Genomic DNA, 20,124 nt, shown 5'->3' on the forward strand with positions numbered 1-20,124 from the left:
ATTCTCCAGGCAAGAATACTGGACTGGGTTGCCATGTCCTCCTCCAGGGGATCTTTCCAACCCAGGGAATGAACCTGCATCTCCTGCATTGGCAGGCAGGTTCTTTACCACTGAGCCACCTGGGACCTAACCAGGAACAAAAGGAGGAAACACTGAGATCTGTAAAAGGGCTGTTGGCCAGGATAAGGGAAATGCTACAGGCACAGGAGGCCCCACCAGGAAACGTAAGTGGATCGCAAGGAACAATTTGGGAGCCAGCAGCTCTGTGCCTGAGGACTCATCACTTAATGGGGTCTACTTCCTTAAGATCTGAGTCACTCAACTCATCCCCAGGGGTCAGGAAACATTTCAGATCTCTGGCTGAAGGGAGGTGGGGAGGCTGAAGCCTGGACCCAGCAGCCCTAGACGTCAAGGCAGGGCCCTTGTGAGTAACTCCTATCTTTGCAGCACAGCAAGCTTCCTAGGCGGGTGGGGCCACTAGTGGGCTCCTCCAGCAGCCTTCCTTCTCAGCAACATCACAAGATCTTGGATCCTAAACTTCCCCATCTGCAGATGGAACACACGGTGCTCCGAGTCATCAGATCCCTTAGGAAGACAAACGGAAATATATTCCTGGAGCCACGCTCCCACACGGTATCACTCAACACTCTAATTCCTGTGAGATGTTGTCACTGGTCTTCTGTGAAATGACGTTTCTGGTTTTAGATAAGTTTCAGAGAAGTTGCACTCTCTATCTGCCTTTAAAGATGTTTTGGTGAATATAAGCAATATAAGGCTTCTGAGAAATCCTACAGGTGAATATACATATATATATATAGAGAGAGAGAGAGAGCTGTGTTAAACTTGGCATTTCTCAAACTCTTTGGGGGAGGGGAATAGAGTACATCTTTGGAAGTGCTGTTACTTCAAGTGATGCTTTTGAGAAACGGAAATGAAAACCCAAAGAGGAAACACTAACATTATACTGACTATGTCATCTTTCCTTGCTGTCTCATAAGACAATAGAAGTGTCTTGTCACAGTTACAATGATCCTTGCCAACAAGAGAAGGTTTGAAGTGTTGGTTACCAGAGTTTATAGACATCAGCAGGCCATCAACAGTTCTTGGAAACTGAGATTGACCTCGGCAGCACTCACTAAATTGAAATTAACTTAAATGACCAATGGAAATGCCAGCAAATGAAATATAGCCCCATGTCTGTATCAACAAGGTAGGCTGGCTCTGGTGACATGCTCACCCCATTGCCACTGGGAAGTCCCCTCCCTAGTCTGGCCCTGAAGCGCAAGTTCTGTGCATGGAGTCCTCTGCACCCTGAGGTCTCAGCTCATCCCCCTCCCTGTTCATCGCTCTACTGCCCAAACATCTCACATCCCCTCAGTGTGAGCATCCCACTCTCTGACACCAGTCACATTTCATGGGGGGAGTCTTCTCTCTCCCAGAGAGATGGGGGGCTCTTTGAGGACAGAGATCACGTTCCTGAAATTTCCACTGCCTGATCACCCACAGCTCTGAGACCAGCAGGTACTACTGAGAATGAGGGTTCATTTGCTGAAGGTTTCAGGGTAGAAAGAGCCCTGGAGTCTATTCCCGACTCCCCCACTGATTCACCATAAAAGATGAATTTAATGTACACCATTTTGTGTATACCTCTTAGAAAAATAATGAAACTTTACCTCCTCCATTCACAGAGCTCTAGTGAGCTTCCTGTGGGCTCATGTGAGGTTCACTGCACAGCATAAAAGCTTCCAGATGTGAGGGCTATACCTGGCCAGCCACACTCACTGAAATCTTTGCCTGCTTTCTGCACACAGGCTCTGCCTAGTGCTTCTGAAAAATGAGAGTCCAGCCCTAGCCTCATACCCACAGCTACCCAGTACTCTACCATATGCCCCGCAGCCCCACTGTCAACCAACCTGCGGAAAACTGAAAGTGTTAGTTGCTCAGTCTGATATTTGCAACCCGATGCAAAGAATTCTTTGTAACCAGGCTCTTCTGTCCATGGAATTCTCCAGGCAATAATCATGGAGTGGGTAGCCATTCCCTTCTCCAGGGGATCTTCCTGACCCAGGGATCAAACCTGGGTCTCCTGGATTGCAATAAGATTTTTTACCATCTGAGTTACCACAGAAGCCCTCAACCAACCCTATTATCAACCAACTCAACCATCAACCCACACCACCATCAGCCAACCTCACCATCAACAACTTTATTATCAACCAATTCTACACCAGCACCCAACCCCACATCATCTGTCAATCTCACCAGCAACCAACCCCACCATCAGCTAATCTCACCATCAACCAACCCCACTGTCAATCAACCCCACCATCAGCCAACCCTATTATCAACCAACTCAACCCATCAACCAACCTTACCATTAATCAAAACTCACCATCAACCTATTTTTCATCACAGCTTTTACCAACCCCACCAAAGCCAGCCTTAAGCCAACCACAATAGGGAACACTTTAAAAATGAGATAAGGCCCCTTCCTCGAGCAGAACTATTATCCTGGTTGCTGCTGCTGCTGCTAAGTCACTTCAGTCGTGTCCAACTCTGTGCGACCCCATAGATGGCAGCCCACCAGGCTCCCCTATCCCTGCGATTCTCTAGGCAAGCATACTGGAGTGGATTGCCATTTCCTTCTCCAATGCATGAAAGTGAAAAGTCAAAGTGAAGTTGCTCAGTCGTGTCCGACTCTTAGCGACCCATGGACTGCAGCCTACCCGGCTCCTCAGTCCATGGGATTTTCCAGGTAAGAGTACTAGAGTGGGGTGCCATTGCCTTCTTAGCCAGTCTCAAAATGCTCATACAGAGCAGAAGGCAAGCTATTAATATATCGGAAGGTCATACTTTACACGGCACTTGCATGATAAAGCAAGCCTATGAGGGGAAAATGAGAGGTGATCAGAAGGACCTTTGAAAACCTCTCAGGTCCCCTACAAACCATGGTCTGTGCAGGTAACCTCATACATCATTCTTCAGCACAGTGGTCCAAGTAGCACTGAGGCAGACCACAGGAGGAACCTGCCTGCAGAAGTTAGAGTCTTCAAATTTTTCTTGTTTAAAACAGCTGTCAAATCCACAGAGCAGAACAGTGTGTGTGTTGGTGTTGGGATAATCTGAGAGACTCTGCTTGCCTGAAGGGTTTACTCCCCCTCTCTTTTTATATAAGAGCTTGATAACTTTAACGCATGTTCAGCCCACTGGTTTGCCAGTGTGTTAAGTGAACTTGTGTTAAACATGGCTCCACTGTAAGCAGCCAACAGCCTGTGCCTTGTGAAGTTGGATAGGAGGGAAAGTGGACTTCACACTGGCCCCAGCATGCAACCGGAAGCAGACAGAGAGGACAGGAGAGGACCTCCTGGACCAGAAGCAGGGTGCACTCTAGTGGTGAGGTCCATGGAGACAAGGGTTGTCTGTCTTGCTCCTGTCCAGATCCCCAGCGTCTGACAAGGACTGGCAAACTCTAGATGTTCGAGAGATGAACCAAAGATCAGATTCACCTGCATTCACTGCAGACTGGATGGTTAAGATGGGGAGAACAGAAGTGCCTTTATTGGGCATCTACTGTATACAGGCACCAAACCAGCAAAGGAGGCTGTGAGTGGGGATCGTGGTTCTCATGTTGAAGAAACATGACTGCTCATCACTGCACAGCTGGCGAGGAAGTACTGGACTGACCCCAGATGGCCTGGACCCCCATCGGCAGCAAGCATGTATTAAGCACCCACTGAGTGCCAAGCCTGGGGCTTAACTTGCAGGAGAGAAAGCAGATAATGAACAAAGCACAAACAGATACTGATAAATACATGAGTGAATAAATAAGGTCACTAGTTCTGAGCTTGATCAGGCTTAGATAATCAAAGGCCTTGCTGGAGGTTACTGTCGGGGACAGGAGGGGGTACCTAGACGTGAGAGTCATTCCAGGTCCTCTCTCTCCCCTCAGAGCTCATCCCCACCCAGTCCTGTTGGCTCCTCTGCTAACATGCAGGCATACATCTCTCCTTATCCTCAGTTTCCAGAGCCTCTATCTTAACCTCCTCTACTTCTTGGACTGCCTCGCTGCTCCCCGACTGCACCCCATCTTCAGCCAAGTCTCCACTTGGCTGAGCAGACATGGGTCTGACATGGGTCTGAGCTCACCCACCTCCTGGGCACCCTTGCACCCAGAATGAAATCCTTGTTCCTGCCCGGGTCTGCAAGGCCCCCAGTGCTCAGTCCCGCCAGCATCTCTGCCTCACCACCTTACTCACTTACTCTTTCAGGAGGGTCCACACAGGAAAGGAAGGCCTTCCCAGGAATTCAGCAGAGGGGACTGAACATAGGAAGTGGGGGACAAAGTCTGGGAACCCTCGGAAAAGGAGATGATGGTGACAGTCCCCAGAGAACAGCCACAGCAAGAACTTCTACCCTTGTAGGGTGGGAAGGACAACAGGAGGGGGTGATGTGAGCAGAGCCAGGACCACTGGAGAGCTGGAAACACAACAGGCCTGTCCCCTGAGCTGGGGTCCTGGGGGGAGGGCGGTACAGCGGGAGCAGGGACCACGGAGGGGCCATGGGCGGCATAGGAGCATCTGAGCAGAGAGCAGACCGGTGTCACTTCATGCCTGCCTCTCATTGGCTGGGCTCGGCAGGAAGCCAGTTGTCAAGGGAACCTGTGGCTGAGCAGAGTGAAGGACAAGTGGGGACAATCTGAGAGCGTGCAGCCCACCCGCTGGGTCAGCCCAGATGTAGATGCTCTCAGCCCCTCACTGCTCCTGGACCCTGCGTTCCATCAATTTCCCCTGCCTCCACCACCCCACCCCTGGCTCTTTGCAAGGCCTGCTCCGTCCTGCCTTCTGGTCTACCTTCTGCTGGGACCCAGGCTCTGCTGGAGCCTGCCCCTCCCCTGATCCCCTCTGACCCTGGCTAAACCACGTGCCTTCCTTCAGCCCTGGACAGGAGGGGCATGTGGCTCACTGGGCAGCCGAGGTTTGACAACAGTCTCCGGGCTTAATCATCTATGGGTTTCACTAGCAACACCCTCTGCACGCAGTCCAGACTGCAGGTGACTTTCACTATGTTCCAGTGATGGAAATGAGACCAGAGCTCCAAGCTTCTCGGCTGCTTGAAGGGCACCATCGTGAACTACAGGGGTGCACTGGTGGGGGAGAAACCCCACCAGATGCACGAAGACTGGGGTCCATGTCTTTAAAAAGGTGTCATCGACCTGCCTTCCTCAGGCTAGTCACCTCATCAGCAGAGTCAGCTGGGGGCTAGAACTGAGCCATTTCACTCCCTGGTTACCCAGACCAGGCCCCTCGGGCTGTCTTAACCATCTCCACTCAGTCATACAGCTGTGTACCAGTCTGAGGCTGACTGGGAAGACTACTTCAGTCTTTTAAAAAAAAATGAGAAATTTAATTCAGGGCAATGTTTGCAAAGGGGAACAGAGATGCCACAGGAATGATGGTGTTACCCAGGTATTAATTAAATCACAGCCGGAAGCCACCTGCCTTGGTCAAAGGTCACCTGGGGAAGCCAGGGCCACGGGCTGGAGGAGCTGCCACAAGGAGGCTGCAGAGACAAGGCCATTGCCAGGAAAGCTGCCTGAGGCTCAGGGAGAGAGGATGGCACTTGGCTTCACCCTTCCCATCTTCTGCCAGAGCCCCAAAGGGCAGCCAGCACTGGTCAGCCCTAGGATGCTGAGTCCAGCAGGGGGAGGGGTGAGTCTGAGAGCAAAGGCCCAGGATCCAGACATGCCTAGGGTCCTGGGGATTGGATCCCTCCTGCATCCAGCCCTGGGCAGCTGGGCCGTGGGTGTCAGGGAGCCCGTGCTTCTGCCCCTGAGCCTGCCAACATGGCTGGGAGGCTGCCAGCTCCCAAGATGCTAACTGGAAGCTGTGTGATATCCGGCTTTACACGTGGGGGTGGGGATCAGGGGGAACTCGGCTTTATACGTGGGGGTGAGGATCAGGGGGAACTCAAGACGGAGATTGCAAAGCACACAGAGCAACTGTTGTGGGAGGCATATGGACGATGGGGTGACATGGAGCCAACACACCAGCCACCCCAACACTCTCTGCACAGAGGCAGGGCTGGAGCAGACCTCCCCATAAATGGTGGCTTCAAGCACCTAGCTACGAGAAGTTCAAACCTTGGGCTGTTCTACCCAGCAAGTCTACTGCGGTGATTTGTCCTACAGACGCACTTGCAGTGACGGGAAGGGTGTCTGCTCACAGATATTTATTGTTTGCAGCAGCCAAAGACTGTTGTCACCTGACATGGATCCACAGAGGCTTAGAGAAATCCCGGGGTTGAGGGTGGGGGAAGGGGGGTACCCAGTGGTGAAAATGAATGAGGCAGGTCCGCGTAGACAGAGATGAAGCAGTCGCCAGGATGTACTGATACGTCTCTCAAAAGCACAGAATGGTTTTTACAGCACACAACTCTGTGTTTAAGGAGCAGAGGGTGACACGGAGACTGTCTCTGAGGTGAGAGAGTCAGCCCTGCTCTGGGCAGGGGGCTGGGAGACACGAGAAGGGATGGGGCCCACGTGTTCAGCTCCACCTTCTGTGTTATTTACTGCATTTTCCCAAGTAGCGCAGCATCTTTACAGCAAGCATAGCCTGAGAAATTGGCCCTGGCGTTGTCTCAGTCCTGCAAGGAGCCCTCGGGCTCCTGCAGGGCCCCTCACCCCTGACATGGGGGGAGGTAACTTCTCCAAGAGGGTCCCCTTTCCCATCACCATGTGGTGATCCATCATGTTTATGACAAAAAATGCAGAGTGCACCCAATCTGGGTCAGAATGCACTTCAGTCCCCAGCTCAGTCCTCCAGCCCAGAGCTAACCACCTTGAATGGCTACAGAACCCTTGGGCTCTCTGCCCTGCGTTCTGTCTCTCCCTCCTGTTGGCCTCCTTCTGGCAGGTGGGCTGCACAGCAGTCTTTTTACCTCCAGATGGAGATGCCCCTGGCTCCACCCTGACTCCACCCCTGCATCCTCCCTCCTGGCAGCTACCCTCACCGCCTTCCCCGCAGGAAGCAAGCTCTCCCTCCTGAAGGGGGTTCAGAGACAGGAGCCCTTGGGATCCCACCGTCAGCTCCCCCTGAGCAGAGGTTTCTCAGAAGAGTCTAGGATAAATAAAGCAATAGCTGCTTTTCCTCTAAGGTAGTAGCCTGGGTCTGGTTGAAGGACAGGAGGATAATTAAATTTGCCAGGAGGGGATGCTGAGCCCACAGCAAGGCACTGTCCCTAGGACAGCAGGGTCAGGTTCATGGACAAGCTGAGCTCCCCAAACATCTGATTCCTCCTCCTGCAACTCTTTCCCAGGTGGGCCCAGTGCCTGCATGCCTGGGGTTCTAGCGGGGAGAGAAGGATGACAGGCAGTGGCCCAGCCCCAGAGCTCAGCCAACGTGCCCACCAGAGAGGCAGCAAGGAAAGGGCCCTGGGAGCCCTGGAGGGAGGCAGGAGGGAGAGAAATGGGAGGGGGAGAGGACGAGAAGGGAGAGAGATGGGAGAGGCAGGGGAGGGGGAAGGGAGGAGGGAGAAGGGAGGCACTCTCTGCAGTCCCCAGTGCCCAGCTCAGCACCATCACAGGCTCTCAGGCTCCATGGAGGTGCAGGGTCAGAAGAGGAAGTTCCTGGTCCACACACAGCCTGAAGGCCTTGGCTGGTGAATCAGCAAAAGGGAGAGAGCAGGTGGGCTTCCCTGGTGGTGCAGATGGTCAAGAATCTGCCTGCAATGCAGGAGACCTGGGTTCGATCCTCGGTTTGGAAGATGCCCCAGAGAAGGGAATGGCGATCCACTCCAGTATTCTTGCCCAGAGAATCCCAAGAACAGAGGAGCCTGGTGGGCTACAGTTCATGGGGTTTCAAAGACTCGGACACAACCGAGCAAATAACACACACGCACAGAGGGCAGGTGTGCAAGTCAGAGCCCAGAGGACGAGCCAGGACCCAGTGGGAGCCTGTCAGCTCCCCCTTTTGCTACATAACAGACCAGGGAACTGAGGAGTGATGTAGGGAGACTTTCTGGATCCATAAGAGAAAGGCATTTAGGACAGCCCCCTTCTGTGGAAACCCACAGGGTGAGGCATTACACCCTGGGAGAGAAAAGGGCAAAACAAGAGACTTTTCAGCTCCCTCCTCCCACAGGACTCCCATTAACAGGGAAATAGTAGTCCCGACTCTGCCCAGAGCACAGGACCCTACTGTCCTTTCAAAGAATGAAAGGAGAAGGACGACGCTGGGACACATGCTCTGACACTGCCATGTAGGGAGGTCTGGGGTCCCCAGGCTCAGGGGACCCCAGTCCCCTGCCTACTCCTGTCTGACATGGCTCCACTGGCCACATCCCAGGTGGGTGCCGCTGCTGACATCACTGCAGTCTCGGTCAGCCTGAGTGCCTGGGGCTGGGTGTTCATAGCTCAGTACTCATGACTCAGTGCTTGGAGCTCAGTACTTGGGCTGGGTGCTCTAACTCAGTACTAACAACTGGGTGCTTAGAGTTCAGTTCTCAGGGCTGAGATGCATCTGACTCCCTACTACAACTCCACAAGGAGAGGGTCCCCACTCATGTCACAGGCAGGTAAGCTGAGGTTCAGAGAAGGCACTTGCCCAAAGCCATGCAGAGTGTTAGGGGATGGACCAAGCATTCAACTGACCAAGAGACAGAATGGGGCCACTGCTTAGGGATAGAGCTGTACACAGTAGGTACTCATCAGAGTAAGTGATGTGCACCCTTGGAGACATCATCCTGATGGTGAACTGAGCCCTCTGCCAGCACCAACTAAATCCTGGCCCAGTCTGTCTCTGATACACCCACCAGGACCACAAATACAGCTCAGAGAGGGGCCAGTTCACTAGCCCCAGGGCTGCCTTGTAATTAGGTTCCACCCCACACCCACCCCGTGCCCTCCCTGGCAGCCAGAGCTGGGGGCATAGCCTCAGGTGGCTGCAGCCCAGGTGATCCTCTAACCACTGGCCCCGAGTGGACATGGGCCCTGAGAGGTGGGGGGAGGGGCTCTGGTGAAAGCAGGTGCCCCCCCCACCACTGCAGCTCCAGGCTCAGGAAGGCGTGGTGTGCCCCAGCCATGGCCTTCCTTTCCCACCAGTGGCTAGATTTAGAAATGCCCAGAAAAACCTGGAGTTTGCTTCAGGACATGGACTCCTCTGAGTCAGAGACCACAAACACCATTGCCCTCAGAGAGGCAGCTTATATAAATTCATGAGGCCATCTGGGAGCTTGCATACATAATAAACAAGCAAGACTATTCTTCCAAAAAGAAACATCTTTATCTGCATTTCTTTTCCCAAAGTTCCTCTTAGTGGATATGTCATTTCTCTTCCCTAGAAAAGAATAAGCAGCATTTTGCTGCCTTCCTAAAAACACAATGCGAACATGATGATGAATGGCCCCTCGTGAGGAAGGCGATAGGGAGTGGTGAGGGGCTGTGGAGAACTGCAGTGCAGACCCCTGCCTGCAGGGGCCATGGCTGCTTGCTCAGGAGTGGAAGCTCTCTATGGTCAGATCTTTTTTTCCTTTTTTTAAAAAAGAAAACCAGAAATCCAAAATTTTAGATAACAGCTGAATTTTGAAGTATCGACAAATGACAAAAAGGCCATCATTAAAAAGTCTACAAATAACAAATGCTGGAGAGGATGTGGAGAAAAAGGAACCCTCCTACAGTGTTTTTGGGAATGTAAATTGGTAGAGCCATTATGAAGAACAGTATGAAGATTACTCAAAACACAAAAAATAGAGCTACCATACGATCTAGTGATCCCACTCTTGGGCATATATCTGGAGAAAACTATAATTCAAAAAGGTACATGCACCCCTAAGTTCACTGCAGCGCTATTTCCAACAGCCAAGACAAATCAGTTCAGCTCAGTTCACTCAGTTGTGTCCAACTCTTTGCGACCCTGTGAACCGCAGCATGCCAGGCCTGCCTGTCCATCACCAACTCCCGGAGTTCACCCAAACTCACGTCTGTTGAGCCATCCAACCATCTCATCCTCTGTCATCCCCTTCTCCTCCTGCCCTCAATCTTTCCCAGCATCAGGGTCTTTCAGACAAAGACAAATATCATGTGATATCACTTATATGAGGAACCTAAAATATGATACAAAAGAACTTATCTATGCAACAGAAACAGACTCACAGACATAGAGAATAGATTTGTGGTTGCCAAGGGAGAAGGGAGCTGGGGGAGGGAAGGACTGCAAGTTTGGGGTTAGCAGATCAAACAGTTATATACAGGATGGATAAACAACAAGGGCCACTGTATCGCACAGGGAAATATATTCACTATTCTGTGATAAACCATAATGAAAGCAAATAGGTATATATGCATAACTGAGTCACTTTGCTGTACAGTAGAAATTAATACAATATTGTAAATCAACTATACATCAATAAATAATTTTTTAAAAAAAGAAATATTGACGAATGGGGGGCTTCCCTGATGGCTCAGACAGTAAAGAATCTGCCTGCAATGCAAGAGACCTGGGTTCGATCCCTGAGTCAGGAAGATCCCTTGGAGAAGGGAATGGCAACCCACTCTAGTATTCTTGCTTGGATAACCCCATGGACAGAGGAGCCTGGCGGGCCACATTCCATGGGATGGCAAAGAGTTGGACGTGACTGAGCAACTAACACTTTCACGGACAAAAGGGCTAACCAAAACAGGTCTACGGGCCAAGTCAGCCTGCAGACCACAGGCTGTGACCCTGTCTTAGGGAACTGCTCCTTCCCCAGGCTACCTGGCTGATGGGAACATGAGGGGGCCCCTGGGGTCCAGCTCTCCCAGGGGCACCTGTCCTGGCACAGAGCTCCTGCCCCCACCAGGATAGATGCCCACACTCAGGCTGCTCTGAAAGAGCCCACGAGGGAGCCAGGGGCCAGCACCCTGGAGAAAGTCTGAGCTGTGCTGCGTGGGCCTCCAGTGCTCTTGCCAGTTCTGGGCTGTGCTCACCACCACCTCACCTTGGGCATTACCAGGTTCAGCCATCACCATGACTGTCTGTCATAGCACAGCTTTCCCACATTAGACAGCAAGCCTGTGCTCTGAAATGCAAGCCTCGGGTGGGGATCCCAGACACAGGAAGGACTGAATTCCCCCTAAGGCAAGAGATACCTTCAGCCTTTGTTCCAGAGTCTCTCTGTTCTCACCTCCTCCAAATTCTGCCTGTTCTGATTTCCCTGCCTATAAATTCCATGCATAAGTCTGACACTGCGGTTACCGTCGCTTCAACAAGAAACCCACCTGCCCCTATCCCCGGATCCTGCCTGGACCAGCCCACCTGAGCAGCCCGACAGTGGGAGCCTCTGTTCCTCGGTCCCCGGTGCCCCCTGCTGGTCAATCCTTGGAGATGAGGGAGGTTCTAGCATCTGTGCACCTGCAGTCCCTGTGCCTGGGAATCAGGGTTACAGACTAACCCCACATGCACTCAGCATTCCAGTGTCCAGCAAGAACACTCTGTGTTTCCCTAAGCTCCTCTCCCGGGTGGAACTGACTCCCTCATCCACGCACTTGTTCAGCCACATGGCACTGGGAGTCAGGAAGAGCCCTCAATGATATGCTCTCGGTCTTTAGCAACTGCTTCTCCAAGCTGTGAATCGTTACTCACTCATTTGGGATCATTCCACACAAGTGCATCAGTGGGAATGTGTCACACAGGCCGGGGTTCAGCCCAGTCTCTCTTGACTCTTATTTGACTCACTCTGGGAGGAAAGGTCTTCCAAGAGCCAACCACCAAGGAGGAAGCTGGGTGGGAGAGGAGCCAGGAGAGACAGACAGAGAGAAGGGCTGACAGGTGGATGTAAGCTCAGAAGAGAGAACCTGTCCAAGACCCTGAGGCCTGGGCCAGGAGGCAGAGCTTAGGAAGATTCAGCCTCAACATCAGGAAAATAAAAGCATCTGTGCTGTTTTTACTAATTCTCCAAAAGCACCACAGATCTGGCATCTACTTGTGATAACTGCCTTGTTTTTTTTAAATGTTCATGAAAATGTTCATTTTTAGCATGGATAATTTTAAACCATTTTCAAATCGACCTTTCCTGGCAATGAGTAGATATGATTTGCTTCCATGAAGACACCCACAGGCTGTCTAAATCTGGCATCGCCGCTGAGTAGGGATGGATCTGTAATCACAGATGCTCTGTGACCCCGGTTTCTTAGTTTCCTGGACCGAGCTCCTCCCTTCCATCCTCTCCCACCCACAGGCACAAACACAACTTCCTGCTGAGTGTTGGGAGCCCCTGCCCGTTCCCACTGCTCTGCAGACCTACCCACATCATACAGGAAATCAGATTTAGTCCTTGGTATTTTAAGGATCAGGGTTTCCCAGGTGGCGCTAGTGGTAAAGACTCTGCCTCCCAATGCAGGAGATACAAGAGATGCGGGTTCAATCCCTGGCTGGGGAAGATCCCCTGGAGGAGGGCATGGCAGCCCACTCCAGTATTCTTGCCTGGAGAATCCCATGGACAGAGGAGACTGGTGGGCCACAGCCCATGGGATCGCATAGTCCGACATGACTGAAGTGACTTAGCACACACACACCCATGTAAAGGATGCAGAGGAGGAAGCTCTGCTTGTGGGCCATCCATGGGCATGGCCACCAGCCCAAGCTTTGGGGTTGGAGAGCAGAGCTCAGTTCCAGACTCTGTCCCCAGGTGACCTCAGGCAAGTCCCCAAGCCCTCATCTGTGATGGTGATGGTGACAGTCCCCCACCCCCCACCCACATGGCAAGGCCCGAAGGAGGCAACAGACCCCAAGCAGTCCTGTCTTAACTGTCATCAGCCGGCACCCAGCTCTGTGACCCACCCTTGGACCACAGTTGCCTCCAAGGACTCCAGAACTGCCCTTGTCAGGGGAGCACCCTGAAGACCCCGCTGTGGGCAGAACACTAGCCCTGCTGACTCTGGGTCTGCCCTGCCTGCGGCTCACTGTCTTCTTTGTTTCTTGTGTCCCTGGAACTCCTCTCCCCAAAGGCAGTCTCACTAGCTTCCTCTGCACCTAACTTCCTGGCGGGGATCTGTCCGACTCCCTCCTTTCAGACCCCAACCAAGATCACCCAAGATCATCCGTCTCTAGTGAGCACACACTTGGAATCAGACTAACCCTAATCCGCCCTTCTTATCTGTAATGATTGGCCTGGCCATTTTCACAGGACGTGAGCACAAGCTTGACCTGACTTTTACAGAGGAGATGGCTGTACCCAGGGTCTATTCAGAGAGCGGTCTGGAGCCAGTAGAGCCTGAGCACTACTCAGGCCCCATCCGGACCTGTGGAGCCTAGGTCAGCATCTTCACAAGACCCAGTGGTCCCTGAGCACGTGCAGTTCAGGCTGCTGGTCTGTGGGCATCGGACTGGGCCAGGCCACGGATACACCTCTGACACGTGGCCTAGAAAGGATAATTAACGACACATCTAAACAATCGAGAGATTTTGCACAAAACTAATCTCCAGTTTTACTCAATTAAAGAAGGGGCAGCAGCATCTGCATCCGCAGTGGCTGCCCGGTCAGCTGGGTGAGGGGTCTCAATTCACCTTGCCCCCACCCTCCATGATGGCCCCCACTCGCACCACTCTCAGCCCCCCAGACATTCAGGTCTGAAGTCCCCGGCACCTTTCCTGGGAGCTGCACCAGCCCCTGGCCACTTCTGCTCAAGCCTTTGCATCTGCTGCTCCCTTCTCTCACGTCTGCATGGTTCTTCCCTCACTCCCCTGGGGTGTCTACCCATCACCCCCAGCTCAGGAGGCCCTGCGGGGACACCTCTGTCTTCCCACCTTACCCTACCATGACTGCCTTCACATGCTGTGTCTCCATCCCCACTCAAGATCTTGAGCACTGAACTTTCCAGAATAAGGCAAAACCTAGGGGTCACTTGGAACTCAGCAATTCACTGATGAATGGATGGACGACAGGCCGGGCCACCCCGCCCTCTGGGCCTCACTTTCTCCACTTGCCAAGGAAGGGGGCTTGGCCACAGGACCACATAGGTTCCCCGTCGAGGCAGCACAGTGCCTCTTCCAGGGACTAAAGAGAGTGGCTGGATCTTCCCCATGACACCAGAGGGACGCTGAGTGAGCCATGAGGGCCAAGGCCCTGGCAGGAGGGAGGACAAAGGGGCCGGTGTGGAGGACAGAGGGGAGGACTGAGCCTCTTGGAGGCCGTGCTCCTCATTTCTGGAGCCTGAGGTGCTAAGAGACACGAGTGGGAGCAGAACCTGTGGACCAGGACAAGCAAGGGAGGCAGAGAAAGGAGCCAAGTGGATGGACGGCTAGAATGGGTCCCCCTCTTGCAGTCAAAGTAGCTGATGCTTGGGTCCTGCAAATAGGGACTTACCCTCTCCACTTCAAGGCACTCTTGCTGTCTTATTTCATTTTTCTTTAAATCACTAGCAGTTGCCCCCGGCTGGTCTCCCCAGCTACCATTGGTTCCCAACCCAGCATGCTCCCTGATTTAGGATCAAAGAACTGCAGGTCAACAAGAGAAAGGGTTTTGACTGAACACACGGGAAGGATGGAAACGGAAAGGGAGGAGCACCGATCAACTCATTCCTAAATGTCACACCTTTAAAAAAACATTCCTACTGGGAATGTTTGGGGCTCATACCTGCCTGGACAAAGACTCACCACGAAGGGTGCTGGGCGGAGAGGTGGGCTCATGCCCCTCAGGCCTATGATAGAACCATCTGCTCTGAACCTCTAAAAACTCACTACCCAAAGGACCCAGACACGTCAGACCTGGGCTTCATTTCATGCATCATCAGGATTCCCAGGCAAAACCCAGAGGCTCTTGGTGACTCTGTCTGATGGGGTTGCTGAAAAGTGTGCTTACCCAACTCTCACTTGATGCTTCATCACAAGACCAAAGGGGGTCGTCTGTCCAGATAGACAGCATTGGGCATGTACACGCATGGACTGTGTAGGGGGTGTCTGGCCCCCCAACGTCCGCTGGAAGTCCTCTCTGGAGTCTCCGTAAGTAATTCACAGTCTGCTTGGAAAACCCATGATGTGCTTTGCAAACAGAAAGATCCCCATGCTCACTGCCCTCCCTCCATATACACCAACCTCATCTATTCATGCCTCCTGTCCTCTGCACTTGCTGGTTCTTAACCCGGAATATTCCTCTCCCAGGCCTTCTAGAGATGAGCCTCTTCTGGCCATTCAATTGTCACTTCCTCAGAGACACCTGCCTCCTCCCCACCACCTCCCTCCTCCCCGCCTGCCATCTCTTCCATCCTTCTCCCCAAGGGTCTTCCTAAACTTATTGCTCTTTGAAATTACCTATTTAGTTGCTAATTTGTTTATGATCTGTCTTTCCCACTAGAATATAAACTACTCCAAAGCAGAAACACATGGCTTTTCTTGTTTACAAATGAAACTCCAGGCCTGACACCTTAGGTCCCTGATGGGTATTTGTCGAATGATGGTGGATGAGATTTCGATCCTTAGGTAAACACCGCTTGCAGCCTGGGTGTTGCTATAGAAATCTCTCCTTCCCTAACAAAACTGATACAATCGTGGGCTTATCAAATATTTGCTGACACCCAATATATGCAGCACTTGGACTACAAAACCTCAGGAGAATAGAGTCTGTTCATAAACAGACAGACCCAAGAATGGATGTGCCCCGAGAGAATGGGTCCCTGTTAACTGGAGGTGGATTTGCCGGAGTGCCTCCCAGGGAAGGTCATATGGCCAAAGAGACTCACCCAGTGCTGGCATCTCACTTCCCAGCAGGGTTCAGCTCTGCTGACGAAGGAGGAAGAAGAGGTCCCTACCCAGCTCTTGCCTCACTATTCTGAGAACTCTGTCCCAGCATCACCCAAAATCTTCAAAAGGAGCCAGAAATTCAGAGTCATAAATAAAATTTTTCAATTTCCAAAACACAGTATGGGATGAAACCAAACTTGTCTCTAGGTGCCTGGCCTGCTCTGCTTCTTAGGAGATCCCAGGAGGCATCCCATCACCTCGCTGCTCTCCCGCCCCCACCAGTAAAACTCAATTTCCTTTGGGGCCCTAAGAAGCCAAGGAAGCCATCACGCACAGGGACCCATTGTGGCTCAGAGAATCCCATGCAGGGCATTTGCATTTTCATTTTGCCTTGTCAACAGCAGAAATTTATTTCTCACAGTTCTGGAGGCTGGAAGTCTGAGATCAGAGTGCCAACACAGTCAGGTTCTGGTGAGGGCCCACAGACTGGACTGCCAAGCTCTCTCTGTGTTCTCACATGGTGGAAGGGGGCAAAAGAGCTTTCTTGGGTGTCTTTCATAAGGGGACTAATCCTGTTCATGACCATCACATTAAGTATTAGGATTCCAATGTGTGAGTTTTAGGGGGACACAAAGTTCATGCCATATCATTATCATTGTTGTAATTATTCCATCTATGACTATATAAGATTTTATCTAGTATAGAGTTGGTGGACACTTGGATGATTTCCAGATCTGAGTTATAAGTAAAGAAGCTACGAACACTTCTGCACATAACTCTTGTCATTTCTTCATTCCTGTCTGTAGAATTGCTCTATCACAGGGCAAGATATACTTTTAGTAAGTCTAAGGTTTGGCCCACCTAACATCTGTCTTGTTCTTATATAAACACAAGTGTGGGGGACGGAAATGGGGGGAGGGTAAGTAGGGAGAGGCAGTTTGAGATAATATTCTTTTTATTAATTAATTGTATTACTTTTGGTTGCAGTGGGGCTTTGTTGCTGCTCAAGCGCTTCCTCTAGTTGCGGCAAGTGCGCTTCTCACTGAGCTGCCTTCCCTCGTTACGGACCGTGGGATCCGGACAGCCTGCGTCAGCAGTTGGTGCACGCCGGCTCGTATTTGTGGCTCCCTGGCGCTAGAGCGCAGGCGCAGTAGTTGTGGCCCACAGGCTGAGTCGCTCTGCAGCATGTGGCATCTTCCCAGGGATCAGACATATGGACCAGGGATCAAACCTGTGCCTCCTGCATTGGCAAGCAGACTCTTATCCACTGTACCACCAGGGAAGTCCTGAGATAATATTTTTTAGTAGATTTTAAGCTCTGACATACTTTAAGGTATCTGGAAGGCCAGGCTGAAGATTCCTGTTTTTGCAAAACTATCCATGATTATCAACGCCCTTCGTTTTTACTTCAAAATCTCTGTATCTTCTTAACAGAGTCTTTCAAAAAGGAGACGTTTTTAATTATGCTGAGGTCTAATTCATCAATTCTTCCCTTTTTTTGGAATTAAATCTAAGAATTCTTCAACCAGGTCTAGGTCCTAAAGATTTCTATTTTTTTTTTTCTAAAAGTTCTATAGTTTCACATTTTATATTTGTCTGTGGTCTCTTTCAAATTAATGTTTGTATAAACTGGGAGGTTTGGTTGAGGTTCATTCTTTTGTATAGGAACATACATCCTTTTGTCTATGGATGCTCCCACAACATTTGTTGAAAAGACTATTCTTTCTCAGAGAAATTGAATTGCTTTTACCACTTTGTTAATGTAATGTATACAGAAATAGAAAAATAATGTTGCACATGAAACATATAATGTTATAAACCAATGTTACCTCAAAAAAAAAAAAAGGCAAGCAGCAAAAAGGATAGCAACAATAACAAAAAATTAGTTGGGGAGAAAATATTTGTAAATCACTTATTCAACAAAGGACTTGTAGTTGGACTGAATAAAGAACTATCAATATTGTGAGAAAAAAAAAACTGTCTACATTAACAGAATTAAGGGGCGAAAAGCCACATGTTTTCAGTTGATGCTGAAAAAGTATTTGACAAAATTTAGTACCCTTTCATGATAAAAAGCAGTCAGCAAACTAGGTGAATGGTTAAATAAACTGTGGTACATTTATACCATGGAATCAGTTCATTCTACTCAGCAATTTTGAAAAATGAACTACTGATACAATTGGAATGGACTCCAAGTGTATTATGCAGAGCAAAGAAGTCAATCTGCTATATATTGTCTTATTCCATTTATATAGCATTCTTGAAGTAACAAAATTCGAGACAGAGAATAGATTAGTGGTTGCCAGGGGTTTGGGATGGAAGATGGGGAAATTAGAGGGGTTGCCCAAGGGAGCCTTTGTTGATGGAACAATTCTATATTTTGGTTGGACAGGTACACGAAACTACACACGATAAGACTGCCATATAGAGAACTAGAGAAGTCTGAATAAACTCTATGGGTTGTACCAATGTCAATTTCCAATTTTGTTATTGGGCTATACTTAGGGCATCTGCATTTTTAAAGGCCATTTTTCTCTCCTGTTAAAAGCTATGCTTGCCTTGAACCAAAGAAATTAATCTCCAGTCCTTAATGCTGACCAAGCCAAACAGGTAATAAAGATGAAATATTCTGAAGCAGAGAAACCCAGCCAGGAGGGGCCTCTCCCATCCTTAACGTGAGGGTAGACATCTTGGCCCTCTTTGGAGAGGAGGACCCAGGAGTCAGCTGGGAATCCCCTTCCCCACCTCAGGACTCACTCCTACTGGAGCTGGAAGTCAGGTCCCTTAGAAACAGGTCCGAAGCCCAAGGTTTCCTATGTCATGGCAGAAATGCTCAGAGAACATGGTGTGGCCACCCTGGACATACATGCTCCTGCATGTCACCACTGGCAACACCTTCTCTGGACATCCAGGCACACTGCTTATAGTCGAGGACCATGCTCTGCTGGATCCCATGGCACAGGAAGGGTTTCAACACCCAGTGATCCAAAGGCAGAAAATGCTGCAATGACCACCTCCCAGGCTGCACATGAATCCCTGAGAGGGACCCAGGGTCTGCACAGATGCTGCCCAAGGAAACCTAGAGCAAAGGGGGTTTCACCAAAGAACTGGAGCTTCACAGATGTCCCCAACCACTTGGCTTCCCTTCCCATCTGCCCTGCTGCAACCGAAACCCCTAGGCACTGATGACGAAGACCTGCACCCTGCCTCCACTGTCGGCTAATGGAGAAAGGGCACCTCCTCGCAGCCCAGGAGCCCCTCCCCGTCTGGCGCTTACCTCCAGCGGGACCACCTGCATCAGGATAGCAAAGTTGGTGAGGTGCGTGCAGCGGCAGATGGAGTAGCTGAGGTTCCCTTCCGTGAGTGCACAGCCCTGGTTCGACCAGATGCCTTCTCCGGAGCTGAGGACACAGACGGAAAGGTCAGCAGGAAGCAACCGCCCAGCCTTGCCCCAGGGGCTGAGAAACTGTTCTCACTCAACAGGCTGATGAGTCTTGTTGATCGGGCCACAAGGGAACAAGCACCTGTTTCCTTCTGGGAGGGGGAAGCTGTGTAGCCATGTTAGCACAATCACTTTGGAAAACACCTGGTCTGAGGTCCAATAAAAACGAAGTGTCTCTCGGCCACCTGAAGGTCTTCTTTGGAGAAATGTCTATGCAGGTCTTGTGCCATTTTTCGATCGAGTGTCTTTGTTTCTGTTACTGAGTGGTATGGACAGTCTGTATATTTTGGAAATTAACCCCTTGTCGGTCACATCATTTGCAAATACTTTCTCCTGTTCTGTGGTTGTCTTTTCTTTTTGCTTACGGTTTCCTTTGCTGGGCATGTACTCAAACAAAACTCTAATTTGAAAAGATATGTGCACCCCAATATTCACGGCAGCACTAGTTACAATAACCAAGACATGGAAGCAGCCTAGATGTCCACTGACAGATGAATGGATAAAGAAGGTACGGTACATGTATACAGTGGAATATTACTCAGCCATGAAAAAGAATGAAATAATGCCATTTGCAGCAACATGGATGAGCCTAGAGATGACCACACTAAATAAGTCAGAAAGAGAAAGACAAATACGATATATCACTTACATGTGGAATCTAAAATATGATACAAATTAACATATCTAAGAAACAAAAAGGACTCACAGACACAAAGCACAGACTTGTGGTTGCCAAGGGGGAGGGGAAGCGGAGGGAAGGGTTGGGAGTTTGGGACTAGCAGATGCAAACTATTATGCATAAAATGGGTAAACACGGTCGTACCATATAGCACAGGGAACTATATTCAATATCTTGTGATGAACCATAATGGAAAAGAATATGAAACAGAATGGATATGTATATATAACTGAGTCACTTTGCTGTACAGAATAAATTAACACAACATTGTAAATCAACTATACTTCAGCAAA

The 20,124-nt window shown here is 50.4% G+C and overlaps 1 protein-coding gene across 2 annotated transcripts in view; it reads right to left on the reverse strand.

Annotated features, from left to right (window-relative positions):
• ADGRD1 (adhesion G protein-coupled receptor D1) overlaps positions 1–20,124 on the reverse strand; it is a 175,595-nt gene that overhangs the window by 36,203 nt on the left and 119,268 nt on the right. For both annotated transcript variants that reach the window (XM_005217662.5, NM_001034564.2), the window contains 1 exon segment: positions 18,988–19,111. In XM_005217662.5, coding sequence (XP_005217719.2) covers positions 18,988–19,111 — 124 coding nt within the window.

The sequence above is a fragment of the Bos taurus genome, chromosome 17 (assembly GCF_002263795.3).
Source record: "Bos taurus isolate L1 Dominette 01449 registration number 42190680 breed Hereford chromosome 17, ARS-UCD2.0, whole genome shotgun sequence".
NCBI lineage: Eukaryota > Metazoa > Chordata > Mammalia > Artiodactyla > Bovidae > Bos > Bos taurus.